The 25,746-nt window shown below is 38.0% G+C and overlaps 1 protein-coding gene across 3 annotated transcripts in view; it reads left to right on the forward strand.

Annotated features, from left to right (window-relative positions):
* LOC127419246 (sodium/potassium-transporting ATPase subunit beta-1-interacting protein 3-like) overlaps positions 1 to 25,295 on the forward strand; it is an 84,454-nt gene extending 59,159 nt beyond the window's left edge. For 2 of the 3 annotated variants that reach the window (XM_051660507.1, XM_051660506.1), the window contains 3 exons: positions 2,321 to 2,381; positions 19,567 to 19,651; positions 24,704 to 25,295. In XM_051660507.1, coding sequence (XP_051516467.1) covers positions 2,321 to 2,381; positions 19,567 to 19,651; positions 24,704 to 24,713 — 156 coding nt within the window. In that variant the 3' untranslated portion in view covers positions 24,714 to 25,295. The remainder of the gene's footprint in view (positions 1 to 2,320; positions 2,382 to 19,566; positions 19,652 to 24,703) is intronic. The other variant, XM_051660508.1, reaches the window with a different exon arrangement.
* Positions 25,296 to 25,746: the final 451 nt, after the last annotated feature.

A 25,746-nucleotide genomic window follows, 5' to 3' on the forward strand; every position in this document is an offset into this window, starting at 1 on the left:
ATGATTTGCATGCGCAGGGTACGTTTTGTAAAAGTGTAAATGAAGTTACAAGCGTGATAGAACAATTTGCATGCGCAGAGAAAGATTTGTGAATGCATAAATTTTAGATTTTAATATTAATACATACACGTTCTTTTTTCTTCAATTAACATTTGTATTGATTCATAGACATATAACAAATAAAAAACACAACATATATGTATATATACACACATTGAATCAACATTTAACATTTAACCCCCCCGATACCCCTCCCCAATCACCAACCCCACCCTGACCCCCAACGAACACACCTGTGGTCACAAATAGAATACACACAAAAAAAGAAAACAAAAAAGAAAATATAATAATCATATATAATTAAAACTAAACAACTCTCTCCACAGCCCCTCCCCGGGAGTCCCCCCAAAACACTAATTGCCCCATTTCCTATCAAACAAATTCCAAAACCCAAGCCTTCTGCTTGCCACCTCTTCAAAAGCTGCCACACTCCCCATCTCCGCACACCACTCCGGAAATGAGGGTGCTCCATCCGACTTCCATCCCCTTAAAAACATTAGCCTGCCAATCATAATACTGGTCAGAACCAAATACCACAAATTGTGACCCCAAAAAATGACCGCCCAATCGAGTCTGGGGCAGAATGAAATCTGAGTGCCCAAAACGCCACACATACAACTCTGAACCTTCAACCAAAATTCTTGAATCTTAACACACCCCCCAAAAAACAAGGGTTGTGTCCCTATCATACATACACATTCTTTTATTGTGAGAGCAAAGTTGAGCAGACACCATTTATTGATATAAATATGATTCTCAATCTGGTTTTCAAATGTTTCTTCTTGTTTCTGTACATTATTTTATTTATATTTACTTTTAATTATCATTGGCAAGGCATTTTGATGAATTAGCTGGTATCATAGAACTCATGCTAGAAAACAAATTAATAGAGTAAGCCATATAAAACGAAACTCTCTGAACAGATAGATAAATAGAGTTTACTTATATCATTTTCTTTTCTAGAATGAGTTGTATGATATCTACGAGTTCCTTCCATCCATCCACCCATTTGCCATGCCAGTGATAATTGAAAGTAATTAAAATATAATGAAAATAATGAACAGCAACAAGAAGATGATTTTATGTTTAATATTTAAAAGAGGAGAGATACCCAGAGGAACGATGCTTAGCCATATGTAAAAGAAGCTGTCTGTCACGTTATTAAATCAGGTCAGAGTAAACTGGTCAAGGAAAACCTCATTCGATTGGTTACTTGAAGCAGGTAGAACCGCCTTCCCCCTTGCGCTTGCAGAACTCTTTTCAGTGAAAAATTTGTGCCAAAAATGTGAGCGCAACAAAAGGGAAGACAGAACAGTGCATATCGGATTATTTTTGGAAAATATTTATGCCACAAACACAAGTCATTTACACATTTGCAGTAGTTTATTTTACACATACAGACTGATTCTATGTGGTCAATCAGTTTTGCTGTTCATGACACCCTTTCTTTGCTTGCATATCGCTGATTGCAGGTTTGCAATGTTTTCGGTCATGTTTAAGCGCAAAAACAGTGCCAAAAGTTTAAGTTCGAAAAAAAGAAAGTCAGAAGAATACAGACCACATTTACTTCGTGTTAATATGAAATTACTGATCCGCAACACATAAATTACACTTATGCAAAGCATTAAAGTATTGCTAATAATTTTTTTCCTACGCCTGCAACTTGATTTACACCTTTACAAAACGTTCTGTGCGCATGGAAAACACATTTCGCTTGCAATTTGATGTACGCTTTCACAGATCTCACCCTGCGCATGCAAATCATTTAGACACTATTTTACCTTCATAACGTTCATATACATACACACACCTATCCCCTCTGCACTTGGCAAAGGAACTTGCAAAACTATTGCTCATAGTTTGTATTCAAATTTGGCATGCATTTTGTACTGCACTGTTTGTGCTACGCACATGAACAATACCTAAAATTGTGTGGCTTCTTGATGTGAGGTATGCTATTACTTTTCTAAGTGATCACACGTAGAATTTTTACAATACGAACAATAAAATGGGCAAGAAAATCCTATAGACTTGCATTGAAAGAGAGGCTTGCACTATTCCAAATTAAACAATATTGGTAAAACACTCCTATAAATAATGTTGATCATCAGAGCACTGCCTGATGCTTGAAATAAAAGCAGTGGTACTAGTGATTGTCCTGGAGATGTTGCTGTGTTCTGGTCTGACCTCTCTCTGTCTCTTGTCTGTCTCTTGTCTTGTCTCTGTCAGCACACTGATGTGTTTGTGTTTGTCTCCTCAGCTGCTGGGTTTCATCTATGCCTGCTACGTCATCAGTGTCATCACAGAGGAGGAAGACAGCTGTAAGTGTCTTTATCTCTCTCTGTCACTCTCTCTCTCTTTGTCTGTCTAGTTAGGTCGGAATTGTATATCTGTGATGAGAAAACAATGGAAATCTGTCCAAACAACACAATCTTTACTCTAGAAAAGACAGCAGACACCTTAATCAATATTATTGAACTTCTGTTTGTGCTTTTACATAAGCACTGTCCACAGGAGAGGATGTCTTTTCCTTTCCATATTGTTTTATTTTTGTGTGGAAACAACGAATCAGAATAGATCTGAAGCATATGAATTATCAATGTTAAAGAATATGAAATATTGATTTAAAAAGCAAACCAATTTTGATCTGTGGGAAGTGGAGCACACTGCTGGATGTAGTTCGTTCCCCTGTGAGAAACACTTTATGTGTAGCGTCACTCAGCTCACTTTGTAAAATGTGTGTGTGTGTGTGTGTGTGTGTGCGTGCATGCGTAGTCATATTTAGCTATTGTTTGGGTACAAAATTGTCCCCAAAAGTGAGCTATATCAGACAAACCTCGCTTTGGGGCCAGTGTTATTATCGTTAACAAAAACTAAATGAAAACATTTTTGTTAACTGAAATAAAAACTGAAATTATTGGAAAAAACTGAAACTGAACTAAAATACTTTTTCATAATTCCAAAACTAACTCAAATAAAATAAAAATGATCTTAATGATCACAGTAGGGTGAATATGTGGCCAAAGTGGGAAATATTTGAAAGTTGTACATTTTTTGTTACTTTTATATATGATCCAAATGCCACATAACCTGATATTATACCGTCATAGAAAGCTTAGGATGTATCCTGCCATAGTCAAAAGAAAAAATTAAGAAATGCTCAATACTGGGAAGACAAAACTTTGGAGACCCACTTTTGGCCAAATCCCAGACTTTCTGTGCTGGTAAAGTGGGACAGAGGACAAATGATTCTATAGAAAATATCTATAAATGATTTGAAATATATATTTTTTCTTACATGCTTTCACATCATAAATCATCATATGTAACATTTACAAACATTAAGTCAACCTTTACTTTTTTATCACCTTAAAAAGATTTACCTCAAATTTGTCATTTTCTTTACCATTGCTTTTCCCAGTGATGGTCATAAAATGAGCTCTGACAAACATGCTGATGTAAAATCATCAATTTTAAACCTCAAAAAGTTAATTGTTCTCTTCTCAAAGATTAGTTTAGTGATGATTTTTAACCATTTAAGGAAATACATATGGAAACAATAGGGATCATGCTCAGGGATGTGCACAGACATTTTGAGGGGCACTTTATTGTCTAAACCTTTTTGAGGGGCATTCGCTCAAAATGTAGGCCTGTTAATGTATCAAAATATTAGGCTTAATAATTAGTCATAAAATTCCATTAATTATTGTTTATATTCATAATTATTTTATAAAATATGCTAAAGACAAATATGTAAATGGAGGGATGATTTGCACTATACAGGACAATTAAAAAAACAATACCTAGATTTAGGTTACATTCACTGGTTTAAAAGTGTAACTGTGGATAAGAAATAATGCGTAATACATTGTGTTGAACAGAAGAATGCACAACTGTAGAAGATTCAAAATCTTCAAATCTTCCATAAAAATAAAATAAATAATTTCATTTGAGTGTGCAAGCTTTCATTTTGGGTGGCATTTGCACACCCTGGAACACCTCAGAGGAGAACCTCAGCAAAAGGGCTGGGGCTCGAGCCCCTAGAGCCACCCACTCTGCAAGTACCTGGTCAAACTTAACTGTCCCACTTTACACCATCTTATAATGTGCAATAGTGAGACAAACAGACTTAAATGCAGAGGAACAGTTCAAAGTATTTATTTACAATAAATATGAGCAGTCACTGTGGATGTCAAGGATCCCGGCACCGGCTGAAGCAGTGGGGAGAGATGACAGAGAAGCACGCTGTGGCCGCGCCCGGGGCAATCCGTGAAGAGTGTGTTCGTAGACTGAGTGTGTGCGTTGTGGAAGACAGGAATAGATTCGTGGAATCCTCCGTTGAAGCTTAGTGAGGTGCAGAATGACGCCCAGCAGGGTAGGGCAATCTAGCTCCTGGCACGTAGGCGAAGACAAGTTATCCTCCTTGGAAACCCAGCTGACACGCAGCGAACTGGAAGGCAACCACACAACTGATGAGCGGGCAACCAACAGATACACGAGACAGGACCAACTAGGCAGAGAGAGTGAGGTTAGTTACTTCACACCAAACAACAATCTCAAAAACTCAGTCAACACTGAGCAACATTAAACATTCAACATCTAACTACATTTAACAATCTAGCGCCAGATATGACACACGAGGGGATTAATATAAGCATGAACAAACAAGAGGCAGGTGCCGCTTGCAGCTTTAAGTTGGCATGATCAGCGTTCCCATGGAAACGATCAGGGTTCCCATGGAAACGCTGATTCCGTATGCCAGTGGCACCTGAAATACATGAGGGCAAAAATGTCGACACGCATGGAACAAAACAAACGATGATGCCACGGTCCTTGTCAGACAAAAACCCAACCTGACAAGGTGACAAGACCATGACATCACCAGAGAGCGCACGGCGGTAACTTGCGCACGGCGGTAACCAACAACCGGACCCGTGCACAAGTTACCGCCGTGCGCTCTCTGGTGATGTCATGGTCTTGTCACCTTGTCAGGTTGGGTTTTTGTCTGACAAGGACCGTGGCATCATCGTTTGTTTCGTTCCATGCGTGTCACAAAGATCGTACACGAAACATGAGACAGAAAGGGTATGATAATGCCACGGTCCCGTCAGACAGAAACCCAACCTGACAAGGTGACAGGACCGTGACACATCTTCACTATATTATAAAATATTTAACATTTACAATCTACCTTGAAAATGAAAAAAACATGAAACATGAAAATGTGACTAGATAGAGATAGATGACGTTACACATTTTAAATGATACCAGTGAAGTACTTTGGCAGCCATAAAATACTAAAACTTAAATAAAAACTAAACTGAAACTAGAAAATTAGAAAACTAAACTAAATTGAAATTACAAATTTAATTTAAAATAGAAATAAAAGCAAAATTAAAAATCCAAAACTATAATAACCCTGTTGGGGACATTCAGAGCAAATACAATTAATTTTATTAAAATATATGTTTGTTTGCATTTTCTATTGATCGTGTCAGTAGTAAGTCAACAAATCATGATCAAATAATGGGGAAGAGCGTTATAACATGGCTTATTACACGGCTCTCTGGAATACTCGATTCTGATTGATCAATGGCGCCATCTAGCGGCCTGATATTTCTCTGTAAAAACTGCACATCCACGAATTAGACCACTCATCCGGATTTTGAGAGCCATCCTTTCTCCTTCTTGGATCACTGTATGATCTCTAAAAGTAAGCTAATAAAATAATTGAAACTCAAATCAATGTTTCATGTGCATTTATTTATTTAGCAAGTAGTCTTGTAATAAGATGCATAATGAGCAGTCACATGTTCATTAATAACAAAGTAAACACCAACATATTTCTTTGTTTTACATGATTACATAATTTTAATACAAACCAATATTTTATGCCCATGTATTTATTTATTTGGTTAGGAGCCATGTAATAAGCGGGATAATGGACAGTCAGTTGGTTGTTATTGCAAAATAAACCCCTTCAGGCTGATTTAAGAGTCCTCCGCTTCGCGTCAGGGTCCTGATCACCCTGTCGGGTTTATTTTGCGATAACAAACGGTTGACTATGCATCAACCCTTACATATATCCAGATCTGTGGTGTAGTCAAACGCACTTCCAGCATGTTAAAGAGATGATTCTGGTGTCTGGATTACAGTAGTGGAGTGATGCTGCACAGTGCCTGCAGAGTGTCCCATGATCATGGTGGTCTGCTGCATCCGCCTCAATATAGCGCTCAAAATCAGCCTGCAAGATTGGAATTGCGCCTTGCAAGTTGCGTTGATTAAAAATGTGGTGGGTGCGTTTGTGCCGTTGCCTGATCTGCATAATTCCTTTAGTGAACTGGTCGCTAAACCAGCCCAGTCAGCCCGTGCAAATAATTGGTGTTTTTACCGGGCACAATTCATTCATTCTTGGTGAAATCCCCCCCTCTATCTGTAAAAACCTTTTCAAATTTGTAGCGGACCAGAGTGAAGCCAAGGGGGTGAGAAAAAGACCCAGCCCTATTTGTACAGGTCAAACAGCAGGCCTCAACTGACTATTAAAATGTTTGCATTGTTGCACTCTCTTGGCCCAGAAAAGGGGAATACCATTATTTTATTTACCAGCACTGAATATTCCTCAGAGTGCTGAACCACTCTGACATGAGGGAGTGGACACCACAGAAATAACGGACTTTTATTTTTTACAGATACTTCCTGTTTGCTTTTGTGTTCTGATGACCTTTGAGCGTCATCCGTCGGTTGGGAGCGTGTCTGTTTGACAGCAGGGGGTCTGAAAGGGGGTCATTATGCACATTGATGTAGAATGTGTTAAAGGTGAACTCTATAAAGCACTGTACAAATTTACCAACGTCAAAGTGATGTTCGAAGTGTACGTTCAAAGCGCAAGCATGTGAAATCCAATGGTTGCAAAGGAAGTGGTTGGAATTTATTGATAAGGAAATAAATCAACACAAGAGAGAACACTGTTTAAATATCAATTCTGTCTCAGATGTTTCTTCTAAAATTTCCTAGAGAATTAAAGAAATTAACACAAATTAGACAGCTGATTGGTTATCAGATGGTTTCTTGGTAAATCTGAGCACAGTTTGAGACATTGGTGAGATCTCTTCTGAAACTTGAAAAATTTAAGAAGCATAAGACTTTAGCAAAGTCTCCATTTATTCTTATTGCTTTTTTGAGAAACAATTACGATTAAAGAGATCTCATTTGTTGTTTTGCTTTCCTATGTATTTCATGTGTGTTTTTGTGTTAAGGCGCCAATTAGAGCCCGACCGCTATGGGATTTTTGAGACCGATACTGATACAGATTTTAGAGAGGGAAAATTCACCGATTACCGATATGGTGGCCAATAAAGTTAATTTTTGAGCTGGAATGAAAACAGATATTTTCTATGTGGATTTTTCACCGATTTTGCACCGATATGACTGCAAATGTTCTCAGAAGGCTGCTTTCTTAATCAGATATTTTTATCAAAGAATATTTGACATTATTATTATTATACATTGTCAACAAATTCTAGAAATGAACACTGAGAAAATAAAGAATAAATAAAAATACAATAAATAGCTAAATAAACATCAGTACTGTATGTTTAGTATCAGTCAAATGCTGACCATTAAAATAAATAATAAATAAAAATAAAATAAATAGCTAAATAAACATCAGTACTGTTTAGTATCAGTCAAATGCTGACCATTAAAATAAAGAATAAATAAAAATAAAATAAATAGCTAAATAAACATCAGTACTGTTTAATATCAGTCAAATGCTGACCATTAAAATAAAGAATAAATAAAAATAAAATAAATAGCTAAATAAATATCAGTACTGTTTAGTAACAGTCAAATGCTGACCATTAAAATAAAGAATAAATAAAAATAAAATAAATAGCTAAATAAACATCAGTACTGTTTAGTATCAGTCAAATGCTGACCATTAAAATAAATAATAAATAAAAATAAAATAAATAGCTAAATAAACATCAGTACTGTATAGTATCAGTCGAATGCTGACCATTAAAATAAAGAATAAATAAAAATAAAATAAATAGCTAAATAAACATCAGTACTGTTTAATATCAGTCAAATGCTGACCATTAAAATAAGGAATAAATAAAAATAAAATAAATAGCTAAATAAATATCAGTACTGTTTAGTGTCAGTCAAATGCTGACCATTAAAATAAAGAATAAATAAAAATAAAATAAATAGCTAAATAAACATCAGTACTGTTTAGTATCAGTCAAATGCTGACCATTAAAATAAAGAATAAATAAAAATAAAATAAATAGCTAAATAAATATGAGTACTGTTTAGTGTCAGTCAAATGCTGACCATTAAAATAAAGAATAAATAAAAATAAAATAAATAGCTAAATAAACATCAGTACTGTTTAGTATCAGTCAAATGCTGACCATTAAAATAAAGAATAAAAAAAATAAAATAAAAAGCTAAATAAACATCAGTATTACTGTTTAGTACCAGTCAAATGCTGACCATTGAAATAAAGAATAAATAGAATTACAATAAATAGCTAAATAAACATCAGTACTGTTTATTATCAGTCAAATGCTGACCATTAAAATAAAGAATAAATAAAAATACAATAAATAGCTAAATAAACATCAGTACTGTTTAGTATCAGTCAAATGCTGACCATTAAAATAAAGAATAAATAAAAATACAATAAATAGCTAAATAAACATCAGTACTGTTTAGTATCAGTCAAATGCTGACTATTTTAATACTGCCGAGACAAGAGATAAAAGTGGCAGCGGTGTTACACTGTATTCTGCTATACAAGTTTAGGAGAAACATTCAACGGTGGAAAACCAGACTTTTAAATATTACATTTTGTAAATGCAACGACTGGAATTGTTCGGTTGAAGGGGGTACCAAACTGTGAATCCTGAACAAAACAGTTTGGTGAATACATGTTTACACATTAGCGTCCACTCAGCTGACAAGCAATGAAAGCAGCTACATGGTTAGCTAGTTAGCCGGAGAGTAAAAGACGGATGTTGTTTATTTTACTTTCCAGCATTGTGTTTCACCAACTAGGTAACAACACAGTGTGAAATCAACACTCATCAGACACAATCCACCACCGCACCATTGTCTGCTGAGCTGTAAAAAGGTGCTCTGATGTTTACCTTTCAATCTGCTACATTACTGACTGCACTGACAAACTATAGCAAAGATAAACATGAGTGACATGGTTGTCAGGGACAGGGTTAACGTTATATTAGTTATATAAAATGATGGGGTAATTTTTTATTAACTTTCCAGTATGTATTTCACAAACTAGTTAGCAACGTACCGTGATGACACCGCTTAACTCCGCCTTGTCAGCAGAGCCACCATCAGCTCAGAGTCAGCTCTGTAAACAATGGAGTCGGAGTGCGCTCTGCTGCACAAACTATGCTATGACACCAATTCTGAAGCATTGTTTTCTGCATTATATTTTCTGAAAAAAAGTTTTCATATCGGTAAACATATACGCCAATACCGATATATCGGTGAAAGGCAAATATCGGCTGACCGATATATCGGTCGGGCACTAGCGCCAATACACTTCTAGTGAAATAGAAGAATAAACGGGTGTGACGCCATTTCTAACTAAATCTGGTCCAAAAGAAGGTGTTTTTGAGTTTGTTGCGGTGGTTCAAAACAACTTGCCAGCACAAACAGAAAAATATTAAACGCCTTCTTGCTGTCATTTTTTTAGATGAAGTCTACGAAGGTCTATATAATAGAATACCAGAGGGTAAACAGTGCAGATAATAGCCACATATAGCGTGTTAGCATTAGTATTAGCCCCATGAATGCAGAATGTTAACATGACAAATTACACATTATCTGCTGCATGCAAATTATTTTAAATGATCATCGAGTGGTTACAACAGCTTCTTTTACTGATCTCATGTGGATTCTAGTAATAGAATGAGGCATGTTGTCATTGATAACACATCGGATTTACAGTACATGTAGTCTGTACACTGGACAGTGTGCATCTCAAATTGAACTGCTAGTCCCAACGTCGTGAGGAGTGTCCAAATGTTCGCAAACAGTATACTGTTACTCGACTGTTTAGACCTTCTTTCTAGCTCTGAGCAAAGAACGAAGAAGAATTTTCAACACGAGTTAACGGAGCCTTTAGTGAGAAGGGTGTGAATTTACCTACTAAAGCATTTTATCCTCATGCTACATTGGTGTTGGAAATGAGGGTATGATTGTGTGCGAGTATGTGTGTGAGCAGCCCAAAGGGTCTATTTTCTATCAAGCAAAGCGGTGTGTGGTTCATTTACATGCTCATTTGAAGTGGAGGATTTAATTTCTCCACTGCACTTTGTCCTCTCTGAAGTTTATCGTCCTCTCTCTCTCTCTCTCTCTCTCTTTCTCCACAGGTAATTTGAGTAATAATGCATCAGGATTCATTTTATCCATGGATAATACGCTCTCTCTCTCTCTCTCTCTCTCTCTCTCTCTCTCTCTCTCTGTTTTAAATGACTTGCATCCATAATTAGTTTGTGGTCTCAGTGCCACTGTTACTGCTGGCTCATTAAAAGCAGTGTAAAGGCCTTTGCACCAGCCAGCCTAGTTTACACTTAGAAAACTCCTGATGTTGTTATAACAATGCAAAAAGCACTTACCAATTTGCTTGAAGTGAAAATCAGCCCCCCTTTCCTGTTTACATCTCTGGTTTTTAAATCCATTCTTTCTATCTCCACTCTTTCTCAATGGTGAAAATACATAGGCAAAAAAGTGAATGAGAATGAAATGATGAAAAAAATATTGATTTATTAGGCATGTTACGCTAGCAGAGAAGGCTTTGTTGGCCACTGATTAAACCTGACAAAATGTAAACGCTCCAAGAGTCTATATAATGCAAGCAACAAAACACAGATCACGCCAAATAAAACCTATCTTCAGTCTGACCCATTATTAGATACTTTACCAACGACAGCTTTTAACATCTATTAACAACTGCACAGCAATAACGATTTTGTGGAGGCACTACCACGTTTTTTGGTATACAGAGGCATTTTGAATACAAAGACATTCAAGTCTTGCACTGAGAGTCACAGCAAAAGTATTGGCAAAGATAAACACTAAAGGGCCGTAAAGTTGTTTAATAAAAAAAGGTGATGCAAAGGCAAAGATGCCGCAATATATATTATATTAGAGATAAAAGAGAACTCATGTAAGTTTAAAAGTAAAGGCAAAAAATGCAGCAGTGTGGAATAAATTATAAAGACAATCCACATAAGATCAGATAATTTTTAAAGGGGATGCAAGTCACTGGGATGCAGCAATATCATCTGATGCAAATTAAATACATGTCCTCACTGCTGGTTCAGGATTGCTTCCTCGAGTTCCTTCAGTATTTAATGTCGGTTGTCAATAAAGCTTTTTGTGCATTAACGTCACCTGTTATGCTGGTTTTGGTAACTGCAACAACTTCTTACACATGATCCAAAGCTCATACTTTATTGTTCAGGGCATTTCATTGCCCAGCGAAAAAAAAAAAAAAAAATCAACACATTTGGCATAAAAAAGCCTTGTTTTGTCGGTGCGAATGTTTGCTCCAGGTGTGAATGACTTGTTAGGAAATCATTGTTTCGATTCAAAGCGTTTATCGCGGTAAGAAATCGCCTAATGACAGCAGACAGGCCAGCCCAACTGCCAGCTCTTAGGTACTGATCTAAGCCTAGTTTCTCCTCTCTGGCTGCATTTACTCTGCAAGGCCTAATGGACAGAGCCAATATTTTGACACATATCTGATTTTTTCCTCACTTCCTGCAGCTAAAAGTGGCATATATAAATGTAGGGGTACATGCTTGACTTGACTGCACATCCTAGCACAGAAACTGATAGTGTGGAGCAGTGCTCGTTTGTTCATTATACGCAATGCATGGTCCGGGCATAATAAACACAGGAGCAGATTTACTGTACGGAGAATGGAGACTTCACCCACAAGTGATGAAACAGGTGTGCGAGAGATACGGGCAAGCTGCCATATCTCTTCCCATCACTTGAAAAGGCTTTCATCTGAACCAGTTTCGAAAACAAAACCCAGCAGATAGAGACTAAATGGCAGCCAGAGAAAATAATAGTTTTGAGATTTTAAATTTCAACAAATTAAACTTCAGCATTTAATGGTTTTATATCTGTATGCAGGGCCGTAACCACAATATACACTGAGGGGGACAAGTCTCTCCCAATAATCAGATATGGCCAGAGTGTCCCCCCCCAAATAATTGATATCCTTGTTGCTGTTCTGCTACAGTCCATTATGCTCCACTGTCTTATTGTCATTAAGTTGTTGCAGGAATAACATAATGGTTTAAAAAAAGTGTCATGTTTAGCATGCTCAGTAGTCTAACACCTCTCATCAATGTCATTTCAAATCAATGAAGGCGGGACTCAAGTTTAAGAAGCTAAGCGGGAATCTCGTGGATTATTCCAGCGCCGCACATCAGCAAGCAGTTGGTTAATAGTGTTAGTGTCATGTAAGATGTAAGTTTATAACTAAACATGCAATATTTGCCCACTGTTTTATGATTGAAATGTAGCCTACCAACTGACAGTAATTTCCAAGGGTGCAAACTATATTCACCATTTGGCCAAATTTGCTTCTTTGAATTGAAAATATGTCATGTATAGTACATGATTCGCATGTCATTCATAACTGTGAATGTGAAAACATTAACAGAGTAGTTTTCAGAATATCAGGCTTAAGACAAAGACTGAATGTGTGTATACTGTAGACGAATTTATTGAATGTGGTAATCTGACAGTCTTTTGAAGTAGCTTTTTAGAAAATTCACTTGACATTGTCTAAGAAAATGATCTATAAAACACAAAGTAGAACATTATCACCCATCAGATTAGAACTACAACATTAGACCTGTGACTTCTGGCTTCCATTGAGTTTTTAGGTTTTTGGAAAGGATAGTGTCATATATTTTTAATGCAAATATTATTAGGTAATAATTAACCATCAATTTAAGATTTTCTAAATAATTTCTTTATGTCTTCAATTAATTCTGAATTTTGTACATCATCTCCTAAGAGTCTACTTTGTAAAAGAGACCATTTTATTTTGAGTATGTCCTTGTCAGGTCTGTGCTCAAAAAAATGAGTCACCAGTTAAAGGAGTAGTTCACCTAAAAAAAAAAACTCATATACTCACCATTATGTTGTTCAAAACCCATAGGCTGTTCCTTTTTCTTGGAACACAAAAATAGATATTTTTAGCAGCTCTATTCCATAGAATAACAGTTTATAGTGAGCAGGAGCTGTCAAGCTTCAAAAAGGACAAATACTATAAAGCACTATTAAAGGTTCAGTATAAAGACATCAAAGCAGTAGTCCATATGCCTCGTGCACTATATTCCAAGCTTTCTGGGGCCATACAACACAAAGCTGTTGTTTACTACTTTTATGATATTTATTTTTTTTTTAATTCTTTGGACCTTGACAGTAGTGCTCAATATGAACTGTTTTTGTGTGGAAAAGAGCAGCGTAGTCAAGGGGGCCAGCTGTGTGCCAATGCATCTATACCAAGAGGTGCCTCGGTCAGGGCGTACCAAAGCGGGCAGTGGGAGGATTCCCTGGAAGCAAACAGGTCTACCTGTGCTCGACCGAATCGACTCCAAATCAGCTGGACCACCTGAGGGTGGAGTCTCCACTCTCCCCTGAGGGTAACCTGATGTGACAGCATGTCCGCTGCGGTGTTGAGGTCGCCCGGGATGTGAGTGGCTCATAGTGACTTGAGGCGCTGCTGACTCCAGAGGAGGAGACGGCGGGCGAGTTGTGACATGCAATGGGAGCGTAGACTGCCTTGGCGGTTGATGTATGCTACCATCATTGTGTTGTCCGTCCGGACCAACACGTGCTTGCCCTGGATCAACAGCCAAAACCTCCGCAGGGCGAGCAGTACTGCCAACAACTCTAGGCAGTTGATGTGCCAATGCAGCCGCGGGCCAGTCCAGGACCCGGCGGCTGTGTGCCCATTGCATACGGTGCCCCAGCCCGTCTTGGAGGTGTCTATTGTAAGCACGACGCGCCTGGAGACCTGCTCTAGGGGAACCCCTGCCCATAGAAATGCCAGGTCGGTCCAAGGGCTGAAGAGGCGGCGACAGACCGGCGTGACGGTCACACGATGTGTCCCGCAGCGCCATGCCCATTTCGGGACTCGAGTCCGAAGCCAGTGCTGAAGCGGTCTCATATGCATCAATCCGAGCGGTGTGGCCGCCGCTGAGGATGCCATATGCCCCTGAAAGTGTTTCAGTGGAACCGCTGTTCTCCATCTGAACGCCTTCAGACAGTTCAGCACCGACTGTGTGCACTTGTTCGTGAGGCGCGCTGTCATCGAGACTGAGTCCAACTCCAAACTGAGAAAAGAAATGCTCTGAACCGGGCAGAGCTTGCTCTTTTCCCAGTTGACCCGAACCTCCAGTCGGCTGAGGTGCCAAAGCACACGGTACCTGTGTGCGCACAGTAACTCTCGAGAGTGAGCTAGGATCAGCCAGTCGTTGAGATATTTGAGGATGCGGATGCCCACTTCCCTTAGCGGGGCAAGTGCTGCCTCTGAGACCTTCGTGAAGACACGAGGGGACAGGGACAGGCCGAAGGGGAGGACCTTGTACTGGTACACCTGGCCTTCGAAGGCAAACAGCAGGAAGGGTCTGTGTCGAGGTAAGACCAAGACGTGGAAATATGCATCCTTCAGGTCTACCACCACGAACCAATCTTGATGCTGGACGCTTGCTAGAATGCGCTTTTGCGTCAGCATCTTGAACGGGAGTCTGTGCAAAGCCTGGTTCAGTACTCGCAGGTCCAGGATTGGTCGCAACCCACCACCTTTCTTTTGGTAAGGGCTATAGAACCCTTTCTTCATCTCGGCTGGAGGGACAGGCTCTATCGCGCCCTTGCGCAGAAGGGTAGCGATCTCCGCACGCAAGGTAGCAGCATTCTCGCCCTTCACCGAGGTGAAGCAGACGCCGCTGAACCTGGGTGGGCGCCTGGCGAACTGAATCGCGTAGCCAAGTCGAACGGTCCGAACCAGCCATCACGACGGGTTGGAAAGCGCGAGCCACGCTGGGGATCTCGTCTCACCGCGCGACCGGGGCAAGCGAGCGTGCTGGGGAATGGGAGGTCCATGGGGGGATACCCAGCGGCGGTGGTCCCATTGAGGTCCCCTAATCGGCACAGCCTCATACCCGTAGATAGAAGGACCGAGGCGGGGAGCCGCTGGGGTGGCTTGCTTTCTTATGAATGCAAGCCGCGACCGCAACGTTGCCATGGTCATGTTTTCGCAATGAGGACATGATCCATCCACGAACGATGTCTCCGCATGGGCAGCGCCCAGACACGTGAGACAGCAATCTTGGCCGTCGGAAGCGGAGAGATAACGAACGCAACCAGGAATAACTCACAAACGGAAAGTCATCTTTAAAAAGACGTTCTGTGTGTGCCGCTCTTTCAGAAAGAAAATATACTCTTTTAGAATATACTCTTTTAAATGTGCTGCCGAAGTGCCCAGGGGCGTTCTCTGCAAACCACAGATGCAGAGGGGAAGAAGCCGCTGAAATGCGGCGTAAGATCCAGCAGAGAGAGAGGTGAATGAACTCGGAGGATGAATTCAGCTCAATGAATAGAACCGCTCGGCTCCGAAGAGAAAATCTGAATGAGTGGTTGCATACCAGCTCCTTTTATACCCGTATGTCCGGGAGAGTGGCATGCAAATTCCACTCGCCAATTCTCATTGGCCTTTTATAAAAAGATCAGAGGTGTTTGGGGCTCTCAAGAGTGACCCCTAGTGTCACTATATCAACACAACGTCGAGTGAGTGACAGATAGGGAACAAAAAAACCCGAAAAATTAGATCCGGGGCTATAGAAAAAACATTCGGTGCTATAGCCCGATAGCCAGGGCCTAGTCACGCCCCTGACAATGACAAAAGAAAATGCAATCCTGGCCTCACATCAGAGACACATCAGAGCTGTGTGTGTGTCAGAAGGACAGAGATGAAAGAGTGTGTGTGGGGGACCATGAATGTCTGCTTGGTTATCAGTGCTGAGCAGATTCCTTTGCACACTCAAAAAAAAAGCTTCTTTTAATGAAAGTGGGTCAACATAGTGTAGTGCTGAACGTTTGCCTGAGTGGTACCCTCAAGAGTATTTATGTGGGTGCGCTTGAGTCATCTTATTGCGTGAGCCATTTTTCTGATCTCTACCTGTGATGCAAGACCAAGCTAACACAAACAGCAAACTACTGTGCAAACTCCTTCCTTTCACACACACACACACACACACACACTTGCCTACACATTTACAGTATGCACACTCCTCAAGGTAGAGAAAGTTCTTCTGAAAGTGGCTGTGGAGAAGTGAAATCTCAGAGACAAGTGGCTGTTTGAAGTGTGTGTGTGTGTGTGTGTGTTACTAAAGCAAGTTCTCACAAGTTCACCTAAATGTGGCGTCACACTAGTTGACTCAAAACAACTGGAATTTGGTTGGGTGACTGACTGTTTTTGCTGAAATCTCACCCTCTTCTCTCAGAGGTTTTTTACATTCAATACACTATGACTGTTCTGTTTCCACTTTCTTGCTTTGTCAGTCATTTAAGTGTAGAACTGCAAAAAACCCTCGGTACAGAATCAACATGGATAATAATCGGCATTTGCAATATATGCAGGGAGATAGCTGGTCAGTTCTTCAATGTAAGGAGCAGCTCATTGGTCGCTGCCAAGGCCACAGGATCCATCACACAGACTGTTGTCTTTGAGTTGGCAGGGCTATTAACTTAGCTGGGAGTTGAGTTGCTGGAGCTGTTAAAAGGATAGTTAACTATAAAGGGATACAAACAATTATGACTCTCTTTCTTCTGCTGAACACAAATTAAGATATTTTGAATGATGTGTTTTTGTCCATACAATGATAGTCAATGGGGTCGAGTGGTATAGTCCATGTCTTCTGAAGCCATAAGATCGCTTTGGGTGAGAAACAGATAAAAATGTAATGGAATATTCCAGATTCAATACAAATTCAGCTCAATCAACAGCATATGTGGCATAATGTTGATTACCACAAAAAGTAATTTAGACTCGTCCCTCTTTTTCTTTAAAAAAACGCAAACATGGAGGCTCAATACAACTTCCGGGTTCAATACAACTTCAGCTCAATCAACAGCACTTGTGTCATAATATGGATTACCACAAAAATTAATTTTGACTTGCCCTCCCCTAAAAATCTGTGTTACAGTGAGGCACTTACAATGGAAGTGAATGGGGCCAATTTTTGGAGGGTTTAAAGTCAGAAATGTGACGCTTATAACTTTATAAAAGCACTTATGTCAATTCTTCTGTTAAAACGTGTATTATTTGAGCTGTTTTTACAGTTGTTTTTGGGTTTGTTGTAAAATTGGCTTTAACTTTATACAGAAAAGTTTAGTAAGTGATTTTATCACACTAAAATCATGTTTACACACACTCTGTTTGTCTTGTGGCTATACTTTTGAAACAGTGAGTATTTCAAAGTAAAAAAAATTGGCCCCATTCACTTCCATTGTAAGTGCCTTATTGTAACACAGATTTTTAGGGGAGGGCAAGTCAAAATTAATTTTTGTGGTAATCCATATTATGACACAAGTGCTGTTGATTGAGCTGAAGTTGTATCGAACCCGGAAGTTGTATTGAGCCTCCATGTTTGCGTTTTTTTAAAGAAAAAGAGGGACGAGTCTAAATTACTTTTTGTAGTAATCAACATTATGCCACATATGCTGTTGATTGAGCTGAATTTGTATTGAACCCGGAATATTCCTTTTAGTCCTTTTTAATAAATCTTGACTATAAATCTTGATCTTATTCACTATAAATCATTCCAGTAATGTCTACTCCAGATACATCAAAATATTCTATTTACATGATTTTTTTTTCAGCATCAGCAGTTGAGCATTGTAATCAATCTCAGAAGAGTCTTTTGCTCAATTTGAGTACAGTTTATTCAATATTTGAAAAATAGTTTAATTTATAATGCTGTTAAGAGGGTAAATATGAAGTTGACCGTTTCGGAACTGTCTTAATTTAATTATGTATAATAAAGCAAAGAAATAATTCAGGAACACCTTTCTAAGCCATTTTGGATGTGTAGCCTACATAAAGAAATTCTATTAATCAAAATTCATCACAATTACAGCTATGTTTTTTTCTCATAATTTTGCTGCCTTACTTCCAACTGAAAGTCTGCTTAAAAATTGGTAAGTGACTGGCCTAAGAATGTGTGAAGCTGGCCATTTAACCATATTAGTAGAAATAACTTCCTGCATTCCACACATTACAGCGCAGCTCATGGTCTCTGAACCTCTGCAGACGCAATGAACACTAATGACACATTATGAGCTTAAAGCCTGTCGTTTAGGATGGACAAACAGCTGCTCTCATTTCAAACCTGCTGTATGTAAAATGTGTGTAAACATGGAGACAATTGCTCTTGAAATTGTCTCCTATAGATTGACTGAAATGTTTGCATGAGCTTTTAGTAGTAGCACAGTGTTAATGAGTCACAGGTGATGCGCATGTTCACTGGCACCATGTTCCAATTAAATTATTTTACTGTACACTAAAGTTTGTACTGGAAGGCACATTTGAGTGAGTAAGCCAGTACTGGTACATACTACCATATCAGAAAATTTATACCTCAGACTCTCTTCTCGCATACTATTTGTTTGCATGGAAGCATTAGCATTTAGCTAAATCAATTGCATTGAAGGTGAAAAAAAAATCTGATGTTTTCATTTGTCCCAGCTTTAAATGCTGAGACAACTAGAAGAAAACCATTCATAGGTCAATTTCCAGAACGTGAAAAAACACTGTCTCTGTGACACTATCAAAAGCAACATTGGCTAAACCAGTAGTGTGAGATTGGGGTGAGACTATCTGTTTGTTCAACCAATGGCAAAGGGAAAGTGCTCGGAAAACCTGATTGAAAAAAATCATGTTTTTGCAATTATATTTTTTGCAGCTTACACACTTCATCTTTAAATTGTTTGATTACTTAATTTTTTAGGTGCGTACATTTAAAGACTGATGTAGCTGTGATGTAATACATTTACATTTAGTCATTTAGCAGATGCTTTTATCCAAATGAGATACATAACAAGCAAGCAATACAGAACACAGAAACTTGTTCAAGTACTTTGAATTACACAGATTTGTGTGTGGTTGTTACAGTGTGATCATTTCAAATTCCGTTTATCTCATGTAGACAATGTTCATTGTTAATAATTATGTCTGATTTTTGTAATATAAAGTGGCATAGTCGATATTCCAGTGTTAATGTTCACATTGATTCATATTCATGCCATGCGTAATGTCAGCTCATGGTTTTTGCATCTAGTGATCATCATTTTTTGTTCCATTTAATTTTTTCTCCTCACGGCTCATTTTCCCCTTTCATTTCTTTCATTCTTTAATTTCATCTTTTGTTTGGTTTTCAGTTGATTTTATTGGTGGATTTGACCCATTCCCACTCTACCATGTCAATGAGAAACCATCCCATCTACTATTAAAGCCTGTGCATCAGTAAGTACCTGTGTGTGTGCGTGCGTGCGTGCGTGCGTGCGTGCGTGTGTGTGTGTGTGTGTGCATGTGTGTGTGTGTTTGTGTGTTTAGTTTAGATCCTTTTACACATGTCCCTGCTTGCCCCTTATTTGAAGCATTAATTAAAGTTAGGTTTTCTTTCATTAGTGTAAGTTCCTAATTAGTCCATTCATTAATCATTCAGATCTCGTCCAATGAGAGATTACTTAAGACTGTGACAAGCTAACTTTAGCAGTGGGGGAGCTTTTAGACTTTAGAAAATTATCACTTTTTAAAGTAGTTTTTGGCAAATAATACTTGTTGGCTATTTGCTTAAGCTATGTCTCTTTAAGAAAAGAGTTTATGTTGGTGTGGTGTCATGTTAGATTTAACTTCTACTGATTAAATACATTAAAAATAACCTGGAGGTCTCTGTTTCACATAATAATCATAAAAGTGGCCTCATTTCAATAAGTCTTTTTAATTTACGTTTTTGCACATGGAAGTGCTAAATACATAGAATCTGCCCCAGGGACATTTTTCATGACAGTTTAATCAGACTAGTTGCAAATGAGACAAATGCTTGTCCTGTCTCTTGGTAAACAAGCTATTCACAGTCAGAGGGATTTTAATAAATAACCCAGCAGGTGTGCATCTGTGTGTTCACATACAGTATAAGTTTACAGACCAGGTTTGGGCACAATAAAGAATTTGTCTTTTTCAATTCAAGAGTTGGAATTTAGAATTAAATTGGAAACACACTTTAAGATGTTGAATTGGAATTTGAATTGGAATGAAAGGGAAAGGAATTTTCTGAATTGCAATTATATCATATATAATTGGTACAACACAAGAATAGATAACTTTGTTGGTGTTGTGTTTAAGGTTTGCATCTTGTAAGCTTGTTGTTGGGTTCTGTTTTGAAGACTGTATGGTAAATTAGAAGGGTTCTTCCACCTTGGTCCATAAAATGAAAGCTAATTTATTAAATATAATTAAGCAATATCACATGATCAAGAGTGCTGTCGTGCTGTAAATCGGCACAGCTGTGATTCGGATGTACGCATGCGGCACGTGCTGATATACACACCAACAGCATGATTGCGAGTGTGATATTCCTTTTATACAACAGTTGAATAGACAAGTGAATAATATTAAATAACTTGCGTTTCAGGCAAAAATTGGCCAGTGAGTTCATGCATTTTGTCTCTAACAGCAAAAAAATAGCTCCAAAAAAGCCATGTATATGTTTTGAACTAGTGATGTTTTGTTCGTAATCGAATCGGTGTTTTTGAACAAATTTTTGGTAACACTTTAATTTAAGGGTCCACAATAATGCACTAGTTAGTCATAAAAAAGGCAGTAATTAATAGTGAATTGAGTGTTTAGTAAGGCTATCTAAGCCATAGTTTACAATTTATTAAATGTCGTAAGACCCCACAATAATGCACTAGTTAAGCATGAATAAGGCAGTAATTAATAATTAACTGAATGCTTAGTAAGACGATCGAAGCCATAAATGACAACTTATTAAATATCCTATTTCTGTGTAAAGATTTGTAGTTAATGCTCTATTTCTGAGACCCATCAAATATCATGTTTACTAACCAGTATTAAGCCAGTTATTCATGCTAATTAGTACTAGTTTTACAAAGCTGTTATTTATTAATCGAAAATATTTCGTAATAAAGACAATTTGATCCCCTGTTGTAAAGTGAAAAATGTACCTACTCAAATTATTGCTTTGTTTTGCATTTATTAGGTGGTATTCAAGTATTTTACTAAGTTGTTATTAATGAATGGCTAAAATATTAAAATGAAGACAATGTGTCTTCCAGTTCCAAAGTCAAACTTTTACTTACACAAGTTATTGATTTGATTGACACATTCAAAGGATTATATCACATTAACCAACAATAAACTGCAATCATTTAATCATTCATCAAGCATGTAATTTTTATTTTGTTTGCCTTGGGACTCAAACAGAGTTTTCAGATTATACAATAAATAAATAAATCAAAAAAGCGCCATTAAACAGTCATAAAAGTAATCCAATTTAGTTGTGCCACGTTGTAGCGCTGTTCGAGGAATAGACCCAAGTGTTTTATTCAATGATCTCTGTCTTCATCAGCCCGTAACATAACAGCTGTCATCCCACTGTCATAATCAATTTAGTCCTCCCGGTAAATAGAGTCCCCATGTGGGTAACCATTTGTAATGCCTGAGCAAAAACCTATCATGTTACCATGATTGCATGTCATTGAAGTCTTGGCTAACTGAAAAACACAAACAACGACACATCTTTAATTTCACAATCTATAACTTCAGCTATATGTTATTATGTGTAACATATGATTTAAAAGATATTAAATGTCATATTTACATAGTTAAAATGGCATATACCATAAAGTGAATTTGTAAGATTTTTAATCAGGCACTGAATAGAGTACCCATTAATAGCTCTTTGAGCCAATGGAATCACTGTGATGTCATGTGAGGATTCAATTTACCAGACGGACTCAATTTGTCATGACACCACATTGGGTTCAGATTCAAAAAATGGCACTTCAAGAAGCGATGTTGAATGTTCATTGGCTCTCATGTGTCTCGTGACCCATTGCGACATGCCGTGTTCCGTGATGTTTTGATTGAATGAAATATGATAGCACCTTCACGGAGTGCATCAGGAGAAGATTTCCAGCTATTAATAACTTAACTCTCTCTCTTTACCTCACACAAATCTAATATATGCCGTCATCATTCTACTTTTGTGTTATTACATTTATCTGACTGTTATGAGATTTATATGGTTAAGAAATTGTTACATTTAGATTTGGGTGTAGGGGTGGGATAAGCGGCTCTAAAATATATATATAAATTTGTATATTGTAACAAATATTGTCACTACATTAATCTGCTTATGTTTACTTCATTGTTGAAATGTGGTTATGTTTAGGGGTAAGGTTAAGGGATCTAAAATATCTATAAAATAGTAAAATGTTTGTACATGTTTCAATTACAATAGTTTTCTGAAAATATTGTAATCACCTAGTAGTGTCAATCAAATCAATAACTTGTGTAAGTAAATGTTTGACTTTAGACTGGAAGACACATTGTCTTCATTTTAACATTTTAGCCATTCATTAATAACAACTTAGTAAAATACTTGAATACCACCTAATAAATGCAAAACAAAGCAATAATTTGAGTAGGTACATTTTTCACTTTAGAACAGGGGGTCAAATGGTGTTCATTACAAAATATTATAAATTAATAGGTAACAGATTTGTAAAGCCGGTACTAATTAGCATGAATTACTGGCTTAATACTGGTTAGTAAACTTGATATTTGTTGGGTCTCTGAAATAGAGCATTAACTACAAGTCATTATACATAAATAGGATATTTAATAAGTTGTAAATGATGGCTTAGATTGTGTTACTAAGCATTCAGTTAACTATTAATTACTGCCTTATTCATGCTTAACTAGTGCATTATTGTGGGGTCTTAAGACATTTAATAAGTTTTAACTTATGGCTTAGATAGCCTTACTAAACATTTAATTCATTATTAATTACTGTCTTATTTATGCTTAACTAGTGCATTGTTGTGGACCCTTAAAATAAAGTGTCATTCATTTCCATTGTTTCGGTGGTAAACAACTCTTGTGTTTTTTTTTTTTAATGAATCACTTGAGTCTATTATTGATTAACTCACTCATAACATCAACATCAAGACTCTCATTTGTCGTCATTTACTGGAGTAAATTTGCAGTCTCCAAGAAAATGTGACTGAACACAGTAGCAGTTCTAGCTTGTATGGCGCCCTGGGCGAAACCCGCTTCATCCCGCCCCCAAAGTTGTTGACGGGGGGTGCCTCGTGCCGCCCCCCCACAAGATGCTTCCCTGGGCAACTGCCCATGTCGCCCATGCCTAAATCCGCCCCTGAATGAACGAATCGGTAAATGAAATCAAAATGAACAATGAATCAAAACTTCCCGCCACTATTGTGAAAGCTGTAAACACAGAGAGGAGGAATGATACAGACAGTGAAGCTTCCCAGTGCTGTTGGGCTATATATCAGCACTCTTGGAATGTCTCTCGTCCAATCAGTTTGAAGGACCGGAACTAACTGTTGTACAATGAAATATACAGTACACCGATCAGCCACAACATTAAAACCACCTGCCTAATATCGTGTCCCCCTCGTGCCACCAAAACAGCTCTGACCCATCGAGGCATGGACTCCGTAAGACCTCTGAAGGTGTCCTGTGTTATCTGACACCAAGACGTTAGCAGCAAGCTGCGATGCTTGCATTAAGTTTTTCAGCAATTTGTGCTACAGTAGCTCTTCTGTGGGATGAGACCAGACGGGCTAGCCTTTGTTCCCCACGCTCATCAATGAGCCTTGGAAGCCCATGACCGTGTCGCCGGTTCACTGGTTGTCCTTCCCTGGACCACTTTTGGTAGGTAATAACCACTGCATACTGGAACACCCCACAAGACCTGCTGTTTTGGAGATGCTCTGACCAAGTCATCTAGCCATCACAATTTGGCCCTTGTCAAAGTCGCTCCAATCGTTACGTTTTCCCTTTGTTCCTGCTTCCAACACGTGAAATTATTGAAATTATTTTTTTTATTATTTATTTATTTATTTATTTATTTTTTATAAAGTTAGTCCATAATTAGTTTTAGAGTTTTTATTAAACATCTTAAACATCTTAGGTTTTAGTTTTTTAACCTGTTTTATAATTTAACCTGGATTTCACCATGAAAATAGCTATAGAATCTGGAATGGTGTTAAAAATTAACTAACTAACATTATGCCTAACATCTCCATTTGTGTTCTGTTGAAGAAAGAAAGTAATTCAGGCTTGGAACAACATGAGTGTGAGTAAATAATAAGTGAGGTTTCATTTTTCAATACCTCAGTTTAAATTTATTGAATGAATAGGGATTTAAAAGGCATTCTTAATTCGATTTTGAATAACACACAACCCTTGTCCATACTCAACTTCTTGTAATCTCAAAACCTTACATGCTTTTGTGTTTTTCAGGTCTTCGTAAATGATTGTGTTTGTGAAGAGGAGCAGCCCGGCTGATTCCTCTTCTCCACCAGACTCCTCGTTCCTCGCCTCCTGCCTCATTCCTCAGTGTCTCTCCATACCCATTAAAACACATTATAATCTTCTTCAATCAGCCTTTTCTGGGTTGGAAAGAGGGTAGGAGAATTGCCTCTTCTCTTCCCAACTCTGGACAAAATGCGTCCATCTGACACACTGGCTCCTGTATTGTTCCAGCTTCCTCATTTAGAAGCTGTTACTTACGGCCATAAAACTATCTAAACATAAAGGTCTATTATTTTATCGGGTGGATTTCCATGTGTGTGTGGTCGATGTTTAGTATGCATTGTGACCTCATAGGCCACGACCCTATGAGTTATTCAAAGTGACTCTATGGAGCTCAGATATTAAGGTTAACTGAGTTACAGCTCTGCTTATGTGTGAGAGAGGAGCACCATTGAATGCTGTTTACCTTTACACAGGATTTGCGCATGTACACAGTGCAGTAAAACAGTGGAATGAACCGAGAGGAGCAAGGGTGGGCCGGAAAGCGGGTGCGGCCAAAAAAAAAAAAAAAAACAATAAAGACAAAGCAAGCAAACCTCCTGTGGTTGTATTCAAAAATAGAAGCAAAAGACGAAAGCATTGTGTGTTGCGATACAAAAGATAAATAATTAGAGCTGTTTTGAGACTTATCATAGTATGCTTCTAAAGATTTTGTCACTGTCATATTCAAATTTTAGTCTTAGCTAGGACTTTTTTAAGTACAGAAATAGCCCCAAAAACTATGTGGACACTTAAGCCTGATAAAAAATTATAAATGCCATTGCACTAGATGACAAAATATCAAAGCAAGTGGAATTTATTTTAAAGATGACAGCACAAGCACACTTCTTAAGCTAAATATTTCAATAAAAGAAGTTTGTAAAATTATAAAACAATAGATTTACTGTTCAAAATGAAGACAAAACGTAATTGGACTCTTTCTGGTTGTCATATGTTAGTGGATTACATCCATAGTTGATGTGATAAACTAC

This window comes from Myxocyprinus asiaticus, chromosome 28, assembly GCF_019703515.2.
Source record: "Myxocyprinus asiaticus isolate MX2 ecotype Aquarium Trade chromosome 28, UBuf_Myxa_2, whole genome shotgun sequence".
Classification (NCBI taxonomy): domain Eukaryota; kingdom Metazoa; phylum Chordata; class Actinopteri; order Cypriniformes; family Catostomidae; genus Myxocyprinus; species Myxocyprinus asiaticus.